Genomic DNA, 15636 nt, shown 5'->3' with positions numbered 1-15636 from the left:
TCTCCTGTTAACCATTCACTAGTCTGAAACCTCTGCGGCTTTGGGCAAGTGGTCTTGTTAGTACTGGGTGGTCTGTGTCATATCAGATTACTGCATTAAAGTGCATCTGTCAGCAGATTTGCACCTATGACACTGGCTGACCTGTTACATGTGCACTTGGCAGCTGAAGGCATCTGTGTTGGTCCCATGTTCATATGTGCCCGCATTGCTAAGGAAAATGAAGTTTTAATATATGCAAATTAGGCTACTTTCACACTAGCGTTTTTTGCGGATCCGTCATGGGTCTGCAAAAATGCTTCCGTTACAATAATACACCGCATGCATCAGTCATGAACAGATCCAGTTGTATTATGTCTTCTATAGCCATGACGCATCAGTCATGACCACCACTGAAAGTTAATGGGGAACAGATCAGTTTTCTATTGTGCCAGATTGTGTCAGAGAAAACTGATCCGTCCCCATTGACTTACATTGTGTGCCGTTTGGCTCCTCTGCAAGCAGCGTTTTGGTGTCCGCCTCCAGAGCGGAATGGAGACTGAACGGAGGCAAACTGATGCATTCTGAGCGGATCCTTTTCCATTCAGAATGCATATGGGCAAAACGGATCCGTTTTGGACTGCTTGTGAGAGCCCTGAACGGATCTCACAAACGGAAAGCGAAAACGCTAGTGTGAAAGTAGCCCAAGCCTCTAGGAGCAATGGGGGTGTTGCTGTTACACCTAGAGGTTCAGCTCTCTACAACTGCTGCATCCTCTGCACTTTGATTGACAGGGAAAAGAGTGAGGTTTTCTCTGCCTGGTCTTGTCAATCATAGCAGAGAGGGTGCGACAGTTGCAGAGAGAGCAGAGCCTCTAGGTGTAATGGCAACTCCCCCGTTGCTCTTAGAGGTTAATTTGCATATATTAAAACATCCTTTTTCTCAGCAATGCGGGCACATATGAACATGGGACCAACACAGATGCCCTCAGCTGCCAAGTCCACATGTAACAGGTCAGCCAGTGTCATAGGTACAAATCTGCTGACAGAAGCCCTTTAAGACAGATTAGTTGTCAAACCTATAATATGTATTAAAAAAAAAAATCTTTGAATGGGGTGAAAATACATATGGATGCAAATAAATTGCCTTATTATGGCAAGCTTACAAGACTATGTAAGACCTAAGGCCAGTCCACCCTACCGGTCATCTATTTGGTGGTCGGTGTCTTGGCCCCTACCGTAAAGCACTGGCTTGTGATAAGTAATGATGGTTCCAGCCCTACCTTTTTCGCTCAGACACTATTCCTGAAGAGGTCTCTTACCTAAATACCACCTCACATTCAATAGTGTACGGGACTTTCGATATGATAGTGTAGTAACAGACGAGGAGGTAAAGGTCTTCTGTCCACACAACCCGTGTAGGTTCAGGGTTGCTGCGGAGGAGAACGATCTTCCACGAGCAATAACGGTACTATTCTCTGCCCCATAGCAGCAAGGCAGCCCCGAGGCGTTATGCCAGGAGCAGATAAACCGGACAGAGTAAAATGAAGAGAACAGCAGAGCATACAGCAACATTTCAGCCATTATTAATAAGGATACAATCTTATGTGGTCTCGACTTGTACAGGAGACCCCAGAAGTTTTGGAGTCCTACATTACGCCCCCACACCTTTTACTTGGGTCTTGCTTGGCAGTGAGAAGAATGGCGGTTAAGAATGAATGTATGTGACGAAGTGTGTGGAGGAGGCAGGGGAAAAAGCCTGCCCGCCGAGTCCTTCACCTCTACAATGGTAAAGTTAGTCTGCCTGCACGGGGCTCCATGATGCCGGCTTCCAAGAGTGCAGCCTTGTATTGCCCGAGGACACCCTGGATGCTTTTGATGAAGCCCTTGGATAGGGGAAACAAGGGGAAGCCAATGTCGGGGTAGCCATGTTTGTCAGGCAGAAAGCTACGGTAGCTCTTTCTGCGTTTCTTTGGTTTCACGCTTGGCTGCGCCCCTCCAGTTGCTCCTCGGGCCTCTTCCACAGGGCTGCTGGTAGCGCTCACCACGCCCTTCCCTAGATTCTCCAAGTCAGAACAACGTGAAGATTCCCCAGGAGAAACCGTAGAGGCTCCACATCCAGAATCGTCCAACTCCTTCGAATTAAATGTCGGCTCTGGCGTGCTTTCAGGTTCAGTGGGACTGTACGGTACTATACAGGGGTGTTCCTGGCCATTCGACAACTCGCCACTCTTTTCTAACACTGAGTTGGTTTCAAGCCAAGTTTCTATCCTGTGAGCTATGCGCCAGCCATTGCTTTGAAAGTGCTCTAAGATCTCCTGCTGGAAGACTTCCACGGGTCTTCTCAACATCTGCGTCATTGACTGAACCACCCTGATAAGGGCCATCTCATTGTAGCAGCGGCTATTCTCATAGCCTTCTTGCAGCCCCCGATCACTATCAAAGCCGGCCTCGTTATAGTACGGCTCATTTACTAAGATGAGACCTGGGTGCGCAAAAAAAAAAAAAAAAAAAAGTATATTAATCAATCATGTCTGCCTCTAAATCCTAAAAGCTTTAATGTATTACCTATATTTTTGGGTATTTAAAACGAGATTTATTTATTTTCTAAATGCGATTATGGGGGCAGCCATATTGCAGTAATTGACTTTACAGGAAAGTGTTGTGGGCATGCTCTGTGACCAGTGGAGAGGGAGTAGAATAACTGTGGCCGTCACCTATTGTGAACCCTGTATTAACAATATATAGGTGTATTCAGTCACCTTAATCCTGCCTGTGATAATGAGATGACTGCTGAGAAGTTATCTCTACAGAACAGGAAGTATCAAGAAGGGATGTGGAAAATTAAAATGACAAATTCCCTTTAAGAAAACTCACCTTGAATGGAGATTAGAACCTGAAGAAGACTAGACTTGCTTGTCCATCTCTCTGTTCCCTGTACAATGATTAGAGGCCGTATTAACATTTTGCTATATTTCAGAAATAAACCAGATAAAGCAATGTGTGCAATTTATAGTGAAAATATGCCCAATCTGCTTAAAGAGGACCTTTCACTACTGTATAAACTAAAAACTAACTAGATCAGTGGGCAGAGCGGCGCCCAGGGGTCCCCCTGCACTTACTAGTATGCCTGGGCGCCGCTCCGTTCGCCCGGTATAGGCTCCAGTGTCTGCGCTCCCTCTGACTGATTTTTTGTAGGAGGCGTGTCCCTTGCTGCAGTGCTGGCCAATCGCAGCGCACAGCTCATAGTATCTGATAGGTGGGGGTCTGACACCCAGGAACCCCGCCGATCAGCTGTTTGAGAAGGCGGTGGTGCTCCTGGGAGACCGGACACGTTCATCGGTCACGTGGTCTAGGTGCAGCTCGGCCCTGTTCAAGTGAATGGGGCTGAGCTGTGATACCAAGTACAGCTGCTATTCAATGTACAGTGCTGTGGTGTTCACAGTGAGCAATGGTGTCTTCTCAAACAGCTGATCGGCGGGGGTCCCAGGTGTCGGACCCCCACAGATCAGATACTGATATAAGTATTGAATTCTATTTAAAAGGGGTTTACCAAGATTTTATCACTACTGAAAATAAAGCATACACACAAGTCTCTTTACAACGCTGGGGGTATACTTTTAGGGCATTTGCACCTGCTCTACTTGTTATGTGCAGCTTTTAAACCAATCACGTGATCAGTACGGTCACCAAGTCATCATATGATTACACGACAAGCAGAGGGAGTGAGGGCTCCTTTCTGTCTGCAACCCTAAAAACCTTAGGCCCCTTTCACGTGGGCGAGAATTCCGTGCGGGTGCAATGCATGAGGTGAACGCATTGCACCCGCACTGAATCCGGACCCATTCACTCCAATAGGGCTGTGCACATGAGCAGTGATTTTCGGGCTGCGTGAAAATCGCACGGTTGCTAAGAGACAATCGGGATGGGGACCTGATCATTATTATTTTCCCTTATAACATGGTTATAAGGGAAAATAAGGAGATTTTTTGTGAAACTCACCTGTAAAATCTCTTTCTCGTCTTTTCCATTGGGGGACACAGACCATGGGTATAGCTTAGAGGTATTAGTAGGAGGGACACTATGCAAACATAAAAGAGCTCCTCCTCAGGCTATACCCCCAGGCTCCACCAGGAGTAACTCAGGCGTTGCAAAAGCAGTAGGAGAAAGAGAAGAAAAAATAATGGAAGCCATCAGACCAAGCCCATGAGGCCCAACCACAACAGAACTGAACTGAAAACCCCTCCTGCAATAGGCAGAATGAGTGGGAGCTGTGTCCCCCCAATGGAAAAGACGAGAAAAAGATTTTACACGTGAGTTTTACAAAAAATCTCCTTTTCTCGTACTTTGGAAAAAAAAGTACGAGAAAAGGAGATTTTTTGTAAAACTCACCTGTAAAATCTTTTTCTCGTCTTTTCCATTGGGGGACACAGACCATGGGACGTCCTAAAGCAGTCCATGGGGTGGGAAAAAAATATCAGCACCGCCAGGAGGAACGTCAAACAGGAACCACAGCCTGCAAAACCCTGCGGCAAAGACAGCATCAGCCAAAGCCAGCAAATGCAACTGATAAAACTTCGTAAAAGGTATGCAAGGATGACCAGGTGGCCGCCTTACACAGCTGAGACGCAGAGGCACGATTGCGCCTTGCCCAGGAAGCTCCCACCGCCCTAGTGGAGTGAGCGGTAATCCAAGCCACGGGAACCTTACCAGCGGACGGAGGCGGTAGCAGTCAGATACACCCTCAGGGCCCGGACGACATCCAGGGAATGTAGAGCGCGTTCCTTGGAGTTTGCCGGAGAAGGACAAAGGGAAGGCAGGACAAGATCCTCGTTAAGGTGGAAGGGAGAGACTACCTTGGGCAAAAAGGAGGGAACCGGGCGGAGCACCACCTTATCCTGGTGAAAAACCAGAAAAAGGCTCCTGGCAGGAAAGTGCGGCCAGCTCAGACACCCGCCTGATGGAAGTTATGGCCACAAGGAAGACCACTTTCCAGGTGAGAAAAGTCAGAGCGACCTCTCTCAGAGGCTCGAAGGGGGCCGTCTGCAGAGCGCGCAGGACCAAATTGAGATCCCAAGGAGGCAAAGGGGGAACATACGGGGGAACCGAATGTGCCACCCCCTGAAGAAAAGTCCTCATAGGACCCTTAAGAGCAAGGGACTTCTGAAGAAAGACGGCCAGAGCCAAAACCTGACCTTTCAGGGAACTCAGCGACAGTCCCATCTCAAGCCCGGACTGAAGAAATGAGAGCACCATCGGGATGGAAAAACGAAGGGGAGGGAACCCCGAGTTCTCACAAAAAGTCAGGAAGGCCTTCCAGGTACGATAGTAAATCTGGGAGGAAGCTGGCTTCCTCGCACTGATCATGGTTCTAATCACTGAATCCGAGAACCCTCTCTTCTTCAGGATGGCGGTTTCAACAGCAACGCCATTAAACGAAGAGACCGTAAATTCCGATGGAAGAGCGGGCCCTGAGACAGTAGATCCTTTCTGTCGGGAAGAGGCCATGGGGCGTCCGCCAGCACCCGAGCCACGTCTGAGAACCATGCATGGCGAGGCCACTCTGGGGCGATGAGAACGGTCGGAATCCCTTCCGCCTCAATCTTGCGTAGAACCTTCGGTAGCAGAGGAAGCAGAGGGAAGACAGAGGAGGCTGAAGACCTGCCATGGAGACACCAGCGCGTCCACCCCGTACGCCTTCGGATCCCGGCCGCGAGCCAGGAACACCAGGAGCTTGTTGTTGAGCCTGGACGCCATCAAGTCCACATCCGGACGGCCCCATCCGGACTTCTTCGAATACATCTGGATGCAGAGACCACTTGCCTGGATCCACCTTGTTGCGGCTTAGAAAGTCCGCTGTCCAGTTGTCTACTCCTGGAATGTATACTGCTGACAACACCGAAACGTGCGACTCCGCCCACATCTGAATTCTCTACACCTCCTGCATCACCATCCGGCTGCGGGTCCCGCCTTGATGGTTGATGTAAGCCACAACCGTGGCATTGTCCGACTGAATCCTCACCGGGAGGCCCGCAAGGAGAGGGGTCCAATGGGAGAGGGAGTGGAAAAATTGGATTTTTTGTACTCACCGTAAAATCCTTTTCTCGTAGTAGGCATTGGGGGACACAGCACCATGGGTATATGTCCAACTACCACTAGGAGGCACTAGACACAAAAAGTGTTGGCTCCTCCCAGGTGGGCTATACCCTCTCCACAGGCACGAGGCTATTCAGTTTGTACCAAAAGCAGTAGGAGAGAGAAGAAAAGCAATGAACCAACAACTCCCGTACCGGGAAAGATCAAGAGACCAGCCCGGAGAAGCGGAAGTAAAAACATAGGGTGGGATCTGTGTCCCCCAATGCCTACTACGAGAAAAGGATTTTACGGTGAGTACAAAAAATCCAATTTTCACGTGCATGGCATTGGGGGACACAGCACCATGGGACGTCCCAAAGCAGTCCCTGAGGGTGGGAAAAGAAGAGACGTGCCACCGGCTGGGCATACAGGTGCAGGAGAATGTGACCATGTGACCCAACAGGAAAAAACACGGAATGGGCAAGAGGTCTCATAACAAGGAAGAAACCTCAGAAGAAGCAGGGAAGACTGCCAGCACCCCAGGACAAATGTCTGGAAGAAAATCCCAAATGCAAGAAGGTGGCAAAAGGGAACACCAAGCGCAGCCAAGGGCTGGAGAAAAAAATTAGGACAGCACTGCGTGTTGGATCGACCAAACGCCCTACATGGTCTCAGACCCATAAACCTGTGGCCATCCCCTGAAAGGCCAGGGGAGAAAAGAAACAGGGAAGCACTGGAAACCAAACGAGTGAGGGAAGCCATAGCAAGGCTCACATGTGAAGGGAGAAGGACTCCCCTCACCGCAAGGCCAGGTGAAGAAGCCAAGCGCCCCATGTAAAGGCGAAAACCCAAGGCTGCTAGAGGAAACTGCCAACCCTTGGAGAAGGAGGGGGTTGTAGGTAAAAGCCAGGAACAAAGAACGATCGCTCCTGCGTCCCCAAAAACAGGAAACGAGGCACAAGCCTCCGAAAACAAGATAGCACTGTAAAGCGCAAGACCAGAGGAAACTCTGGGCATGTGAAGTATCATGGAAAAAAGGAACCAGAGACAGGCCCAGGCAACCTTGGCAGGAACACACTGGACTGACAGACATGGGAGTAGAAGAAGAGCACTCCAAACAGCCTAAGGAGGAAGGGGTCTACAACAGGAGGAGGTCCCTCCCGAAGGAGACCATACGGTGGAATTGCAAACCGTAGCACCAAACCACTCAATACCAGGTACTTGACGTGGGAGGATGGAAAAAAAGACAAATCCCAAGAGGACCTCAAATGAACAGGGACAGGGACTCCAGAAAGGAGTACCCAGATGGGGTCACAAGGAACCAGGAGCTGAACCACCGGAAGACAACGCAAGCCAGCATATCCAGGAAAGGCGAAAAGAAACCGCCATAGGGGAAGGGACATTGGCCATGGACAACTAGCCGCACCAAAAACATTGACCAGCAAACCGTAAACATTGTCCCAGAGAGGGCAAGTACAGCAGCTCGGAGGTACCACAAAACGACAGACATCGATATGCATAAGGAATGCAGAAGTCGCCATGAAAAAACCGGGGTAGCCTACATAGAAATGTAGAAACCAGCTGCGACCGGCATACAGAAAACTCGCAGGGGGGAGAAAGTACCTGATAGGTACAGACGACGGCAAGGTCCAAGGGGAACGTCCCTCCGCCATGTAGTGCAACCAAGCATAAAATACAAGGGAAAACCGAAAACACCTGGACCCAGAAGGAACTACGGGGCCCTGACCGATACCAGAGCAATCAGCTGAAAATTCAGACAGATGTGTGGCGCTCAGTGGTCCTGTCCTTGACCCGTCAGGGAGGACGTCCAGCGACGAAAAAAAAAAAAGCAGTGGACCCAGAAGGATACCGTGAGGCGGACATCCAGCGATGACCGAAAACCGCTGCCGCGGCCGATGCTCACCAGCTACATGTCCAAACAAGGTAGAAGATCCAGTGGAGATCCTTGTACTACACCAGGAATGGCCCGCTCAGCAATAGGAAACAATGTGAGTACTCCCCTATAACATGGGGTAACGCGGAGCACAGCATACCGTAGGACCTTAAAGAGAAAGCAAGAGCAACTCTAGCACAAAGGCCAACAACCACCTGGCCATGGAGTAGGAGGTTGAATGAGGACCACCCGCCGGACCAGACAGATCAGTCATATACTGGAGCTACCAGAAGCAGCACTAGACCGATAAGGTGGGGGATGGGCTGACCCACCCCTGCCAGATATGGTAACCATGCACATGCTGAACAAGGGTGACCTGGTGCTGACAGTGCCTTGAGCGGCACAAGGAGACCAATGAGGACGACAGTAACGGAGTGGCAGACGTATGGAAGAACCAAACGGATGGAACCAACATCTGCAGCACAGATTAGAACCCGTGGGCAGAAAACACCTAGTAAGAAAGAAACTGTCTGGGCCACAGATCGCACCATAGGGCCCAGCACTTGGGGTACTACAAACACACGCCTAAAATAAAGGTAAAGTGGCTGCATGTTGCCGACCAAGGAGAGTTGAAACATAGCCACAGCATCTGGGGATGCGACAGCATTCGGAGGGTACAGGTACACAACCTGTAAAGTAGAAATATGGCTGTGAAGAGGAACTTCATTTAAGATCGAAGCAATGTGGCCGCATGGTGCACCCCAGACCCAGAGAGGTGCAACAGCAACTGCGTTAACAATGGAACCCATAGGGCCGCACGGTACCACAAAGAACAAGACAGGTGCACACTACAATCAGGTAGGTGCAATGGCAACAGAAACAGGGCCGCATAGTACACCATAGAAGCCAGACAGGTGTAACGGCTGCAGCATCAAAGACGGTTCAGGAACTCTACCTATGAAGGAAGTAAGATGGCTGTTTGGTGCACACTATGATGAGGTAGGTGCAATGGCCACGGCAACTGGAGGAGGCCTCAAAATCTCGTCCTGTAAGGGAGAGAAAATGCCACATGGTACACCATAAAGCCGGACAGGAGGAACGGCTACCACATCCGGAGATGGTGCAGGTACTCTACCTGTTAAGGGATCAAGGTGGCAGGGAACAGACAGGTGTAACTGAACCGGACAGGGGCAACTCTATGGCAATAGAAAGTGGCCTCTATATCTCGCCCGTAGGGAGAAATGTTGCCGCCTGGAAGACAATAGAGCCCGCCAGGGGTATCGGCCACAGCACCGGAGATGGCGTAGGTACTCTACCTATGAAGGGAGCAAAATGGCTGGGAATAGACAGGTGCAATTTCAACGGCAATTAAAGGCGGCCTGTAAATCTCGCCAGAAAGGGAGAAATAGTGCCGCACGGAACACCATAGCGCCAGCCAGGGGAATTGGCTACAGCATCAGGAGATGGCGTAGATACTCTACCTATGACGGGAGCAAAGTGGCTGGGAACAGACAGGTGCAATTGCAACGGCAATCGAAGTGGCCTGTACATCTCGCCCGGAGGGGAGAAATAGTGCTGTATGGAACACCCCAGAGCCAGCCAGGAGTAATGGCTTCAGCATCTGGAGTAGGTGTAGGTACACTACCTATGAAAAGGGGCAAGGCAGCTGTACAATTGCTCTTAACTCCCCAACCTACAGGAGGCGATAGCCGAGCTAACCGCTTGCCCAGAACAGGAACCCCCTGTAATGAGGTAGAGTGGCGAACACCACCACCAGGATGGGGACCCTGTGGAAACACTCTCAAATGTGTAGAGGATAGCCCCTGGTATAGGGGAACCAGGAAGGCTTGTCAGGGACAGCCTATGGCAGTGGTGCAGGAATCCCCCTGTTAAGGAGAAGGCGTACGTATCAGAGACACCGCGTAGGTGACTCAGTATGCTAAACACGGGGACGGCTGCCTTACCTGTGCGGTTGAATACCTGTGCGGTCAGGGGAGCACCATCCGAAAATCCACTAGAGGGGATACCAACCCTGGGTAGGAAAGGTTCCTCCGTCCACATTCGTCTTGACCTCCCAGAGGGCTTCTGTATGGAGGAAGACCGCCTGATGCTCTGTTCCGAGGGAATCGGCGCAGAGGTGTCCCCAGAGGCAACGGATGGGGTGACAGGAAGGATTCGTCACCAGCCTCAGGCCTGTCCTGGGGGGGGATCCGAGGATGCCGAGGAGGGGTGGTACCCCGTTGAGACCACCCGAGGGAGTACCGTGAGCTACCCCTAGCCGAACCCGGGTGCAGGTACCCCTAACTGAGCGTGCCCCATCTGCAGGGAGGACCCTGGGAGGGCAGAGGTGGCCGCAATTTGGATTGGTAGCGGCCAGCGACACCGCCAGGGAGAGGCGGTCAAGGTTCCCATGGCATTGACACGGAGGGAGCCCATTCATGGGGGACCGACACAAAGGGATTGTTCGGGGAAAGGATCTGGGAAGAGGTACTGCACCCAGCAGGGACAGGCTGACCGCACGGCAGCCATTGTTAGACCCAGAGAGGTGCAGACAGCGGACGCACGTGAAAACACGTGGCGACCGAGGAGAGGCTGGGAGAGGAGATGCTCAAAAAGCAGCCAGCAGAGGCTGTCTATCCTGACCCGGACGCCCTGTTCCCCCAAAGAGGCGCTGCAGCAGCTTGTCCCCCCAAAAGAGGTGGTCAGTAGGGCTGCAGGGGACATGAAGCAATTGAGGGGAGGGAAGGGGTTAACCACCCCCTTCAGCAGAAAAAACACGTTAGCCCAGGAAAGGGTGAAGAGATAGCCCCTCCCAAGGGCCGGGCGGGGCTCAGAAAAGCCCGGGAAGCAAGGAGGAGGGGCCGGGAAGATTGCGGCCTAGCAGGCCCAAAAGCCGGGGCCTCGATTTATTAAGGCGGCCGGGAATGGAGCGAGGGGGGCGGGGCGAACCGCGGCCGACAGAGGGCCCACCGAATCATAAAAATAGGTGAGGAGGGTAGGGGGGGAGAAGCGACACCTAGGGACAGGTGGATCAGGGCAAACGGAGCACCTGGGAGCCGGGAACGGGCCACAGAAGATGAGGCCTAGTCCCGGCAGAAGCCGGGGACTAAAGTAGCGGAGAAGCCAGGGAGAAGACTGTGTGGCCAGGGAGGAGAGAAAAGACCAACCAAGGGGGAAGAGAAGGGAGGGGAAACAAGAATATAACCCCCCCCCCCAGAAAAAAGGGGGGGTTGGCTAGGGGGAAGATGGAGGCTCCCCAGGACCCCCAGCTAAGGTGGATCCCATCCCCCTGGCCACAGGAGGGAACCTAACCCTGGGGCAGGGACACAGGGACAGGGGAGTATACTCACCATCAGATATACTCACCATCCGATGTCTTCGGGCGCAGCAGGGTCACCCCTTCGGCAGACTCAACACGGAAACCGTGGGAATGCCGGCAAGCCACTGCGGATGCAGTCCGTGGGGACTGGGTGACCGGCGATGGTACCGAAGTACGCGCCCGCAGGGGGGCAACTAAAGTGGAACACGATGGAGCCCCAGCCTGCAGCAGGTATAACGGTGGAGAACACCGAGACCTGCGGAAGAGAGAAAAAAGAAAAGAATAAAAATAAAAAACAGCAGAACAGGTCTGCCTCCTACGGACACTAGACTAAAACTGAATAGCCTCGTGCCTGTGGAGAGGGTATAGCCCACCTGGGAGGAGCCAACACTTTTTGTGTCTAGTGCCTCCTAGTGGTAGTTGGACATATACCCATGGTGCTGTGTCCCCCAATGCCATGCACGAGAAATCAACATTCTGGAGCTGAGGGCGATCGGAAGTCGAGATTCCGCCGCCGACGAAACCCCCTGAACAGTGCGAGGAGGCTGGCATCGGTGGTGACGATCGTCCAGGAGAACGGGAGGAAGGATCTTCCCGACCTCAGATTCATGGGGGACAGCCACCAAGGATGCGATCGTCCAGACCCAGAGAGATCTTGTCCCAGAGGGAAAGGATCTCCTGTTGCAACAAACGAGTGTGAAACTGGGCATATGGAACGACCTCAAAGAGGCTACCATAAGACCCAGGACCCGCATGCACTCCCGTATGGAGAGGCGCGGGGAGCGCAGCAGGTGCAACACTGCCCCCTGGATCTGGGAGGACTTGGAGACTGGCAGGAATACTCTGGCAGTCAAGGTATCCAAAATCATCCCCAGGAAGGAGAGCTCCTGGGACGGGAGGAGAGAGGACTTTGGGAAATTGATCAACCAGCCGAACTGTTCCAGAGTCTGAACAGTGATCCAAACGTTGTCCTCGGCCTGCGGAAGCGAGGGGGCCTTTATCAGGATATCGTCCAGATAGAGCAGCAAAGGAATGCCCCTGGTACGAAGAAGCGCCATAAGCGGTGCCAGGATCTTGGTAAAGACCTGAGGGGCGGTCGCTAACCCGAAAGGAAGGGCGACAAACTGATAGTGTCGACCATAAATGGCGAAGCGCAGGAATTGTTGGTGAGATTCTGCGATCGGGACATGCAGATAGGCGTCCTGGATGTCCACTCAGACATCTGAGTACAGTGCTCTGGATGGAGGGCAACAGCAGGTGACCCAGGGGCTGGTGGGAAGCCGGAGCTAACAGGTCGAGCCCGGATCCACTTGACTTCTTGGGGGGGAAAAGAGGAGGCAGCCAGGCAGCGTCCAACAGACAGCGGCGGGCACTCCATGGGGGACCAGGAAGGCGCTATGCCGACCTGCGTCCCCATCTAGAAGAAAATAACAAAAAGGCAGACAAATCAAAAAAGTGTCAACCTCCTTCACCAGACACTAAGCAAAGACTGAGTTCCTCCTGGTGGAGCCTGGGGGTATAGCCCGAGGAGGAGGAGCTCTTTTATGTTTGAATAGTGTCCTTCCTACTAATACCTCTAAGCTATACCCATGGTCTGTGTCCCCAATGGAAAAAAAAAGTATGAGAAAATAGCATTCTTAATACAGAATGCTTAGTAAAATAATGATGGAGGGGGTTAAAAAATAATTAATAAACTCACCTTAATCCACTTGAACGCTCAGCCTGGCTTGTCTTCTTTCTTTTTTAATGAAAAGGACCTGTGGTGACATCACTGCGCTCATCACATGGTCCATCACCATGGTGATGGACCATGTGATGAGCGCAGTGACGTCATCAAAAAGGTCCTTTAGCCAGGTCCTGAAGAAAGAAAAAGGAGATCCGCTACGCCAGGCATGCTCAATCTGCGGCCCTCCAGCTGTTGCAAAACTACAACTCCCATCATTCCCGGACAGCCTACAGAAGGGCATGGTGGGAGTTGCAGTTTTACAACAGCTGGATGGCCGCAGGTTGAGCATGCCTGCGCTACGCTATCAAGTGGATGGGTTGAGTTAAAATTTGTTTATTATTTTTAACCCCTCCAATGGACATTTTACTTAGCATTCTGTATTAAGAATGCTATTATTTTCCCTTATAACCATGTTATAAGGGAAAATAATAAAAATCTACACAACAACGGTTCTGGGTACCAAACATGCTGATTTTTCTCATGTGCGTGCAAAACGCATTAAAATGCTTTGCACTTGCGTGGAAAAATCATGCATTTTCCAGCAACGCACCAGCATCTTGTCCGGCCCTCACACGCGACGCCAGTGTGAAAGAGGCTTGACTGTTAGGGCTCAGACCTGTTCAGGGGGCCATCGAACTTCGTACCCTGTGCTAATGAGTCTAATAGAGCCGTCTCAACCGATCAGGTCACTTCCACCTGCACAAACATAATCAGGAACACTCAAACTTGTGCTGTCCATCGGTGCCTCGTGACAGATACCCTTACCATTCTGTACACTACTATTTCGTTTCATAGGGAAAAAGCTGAGACAAGTCTGAATTAACCTCATATTTTCCAGTAGAATGGATCTACTTACTTAAGATTAAAGATATTGTCTGGGTTCTGGATACTGATGATCTATTCTTAAGATACATCCTCAATATCAGATCCGGGGGAAGGGGTGTGACACCCTGCACCACACTGATCAGCTGTTGGAGCGATCAAAAACACAGTAGGCAGAGCCAGAAGGCACTGTGCCAGCTTACTGTACCCATTCGAGTAAATACTGCAGGAACATGGCAGAACCCATTGGTACTGTCTCTGTTCACCGTGTAGATTTCCAGGGCCAGCAGCTGATTGACCCTTACCAAAGTGTCAGACCCCTTCCGAATCGATCTGATATTGAGGACATTTTCCTAAGGACAGGTCACCAGCATCTACAATCCAGAAAACTCTTAATATGACTCTGGCAATGGTATAACAATTCTATATATAGAGCAATTTACCTTTCCAATCCAGGTGCCCAGCAGACTGACACAAACTTTCCCATTGTCATAGAGGTTCGGATTCAGCCTTCCACTACACTGGGACAGGTATCGGAAAAGTGGAGGAACGGCGGGATAGATGTTGGGCAGCTGGATGTCAAACAAGAACAGGCCGTCCTCATACGGAGTGCGTGTAGGACCTTTTATGAAGGCAGAAAAAAGGTCCTAAAAAGAAAGACACAGAGCACAGTGACCGCGAAGCAGTAAAAACAACCTACTGACTACAGACATGATGAAAGGGTCAAAGGGAGTCTGTTACCAGTTGAGATGACTATGCGGGAACCTGGCCCTGTCAATCAAGAAGAGAGAGAGGCTGCAAGAGGAAGGAGCAAGGGTGCACAGAGTGGCTTGGGTCCACCCTCAGTGCACTAACCTGCAAGTGTGAAAGTAGCCTTACAGCAATTCTATACTTTGAATGACACCAAATGTCCAATAATAATCCTTGAGGAAATTAGAGTAATAAAATCACACAGGTTAAGAGGACAGGCAGTATCCGGGCAGGACGTACCATTCTGTCTTCAAAGGTCTTCACCATGATCCCATCAGGCAGGGATGTGGCGAGTAGAGCCATTTCCTTGCGTACAGTGCTGAAAAACTTCTTTGCTTCCGGTGCCTGGAACTCCAGCTTCTTGAAAGCGTGGCTCTCTAGGAAGAGTAGGAGGAGAGATGATAGGGGTTATAATCTAGACTGTAATCAAGTCCCCATAACCAGGAGAAACACCTGTAGAAATTACGTTTTCAGTCTCAAGGTCCTGCTACTGAAAGAGGCCACGGCTAGCAGTACGCATCAAATGAATGCCAGCCAAACACACCATTATGCCACATGGATTTCAACATGTTGGATGCATTAGCCGTCATAGGGGATAAGAGGAGCTGGACTCGGAACTTAAAGTGGCCCTGGAAAAAATATAAAAGTGGCCCCAAGTTGTAGGAGACTCCAAACAGAGAAGGTGGCAACACAAGTAGGCAGGGTCAATACAAGCCACAAGTAGGCAGGGTTAACAGTAGTGGGTGGGGCCAAAAATACCGCAGTGCAGCACAACCAAATACCACTGCCCTATCACCATACTGAGGAGCATGATCTAGTTGAATTCAAGAGGGCACCTGCGGCTGTTGGCCAGGTGCATAAGGACCGGATACTACTAGTATTAATTAATTAATGCTGAGAGCATCAGATTGTTATGCACTTGGCTAGCAGCCTTGAGGAGGGCTCAGCCGACTCCCTGGGCATTGACCCACCTTGAAATTTCCCCGTAGAGTCTATCGCCAGTCCAACCCTGGTCCCGGCAGCAGCTTATTCCCATCTCTCAACAGAGCACACTCGGATGAGTGCATACTTATGT

General features: G+C 51.0%; 1 protein-coding gene across 1 annotated transcript in view; it reads right to left on the bottom strand.

The window, feature by feature from the left end:
* Positions 1–975: 975 nt before the first annotated feature.
* UBE2O (ubiquitin conjugating enzyme E2 O) overlaps positions 976–15636 on the bottom strand; it is a 53274-nt gene continuing 38613 nt past the window's right edge. The window contains exons 15-18 of the mRNA XM_044299715.1: positions 14802–14938; positions 14255–14458; positions 2853–2910; positions 976–2460 (exon numbers count right to left, since the gene is read on the bottom strand). Of these exons, the coding sequence (XP_044155650.1) occupies positions 1757–2460; positions 2853–2910; positions 14255–14458; positions 14802–14938 (1103 nt within the window). The 3' untranslated portion in view covers positions 976–1756. The remainder of the gene's footprint in view (positions 2461–2852; positions 2911–14254; positions 14459–14801; positions 14939–15636) is intronic.

Source organism: Bufo gargarizans, chromosome 6, assembly GCF_014858855.1.
Source record: "Bufo gargarizans isolate SCDJY-AF-19 chromosome 6, ASM1485885v1, whole genome shotgun sequence".
Lineage (NCBI taxonomy): Eukaryota > Metazoa > Chordata > Amphibia > Anura > Bufonidae > Bufo > Bufo gargarizans.
This window is presented reverse-complemented; position numbering and strand designations above follow the sequence as displayed.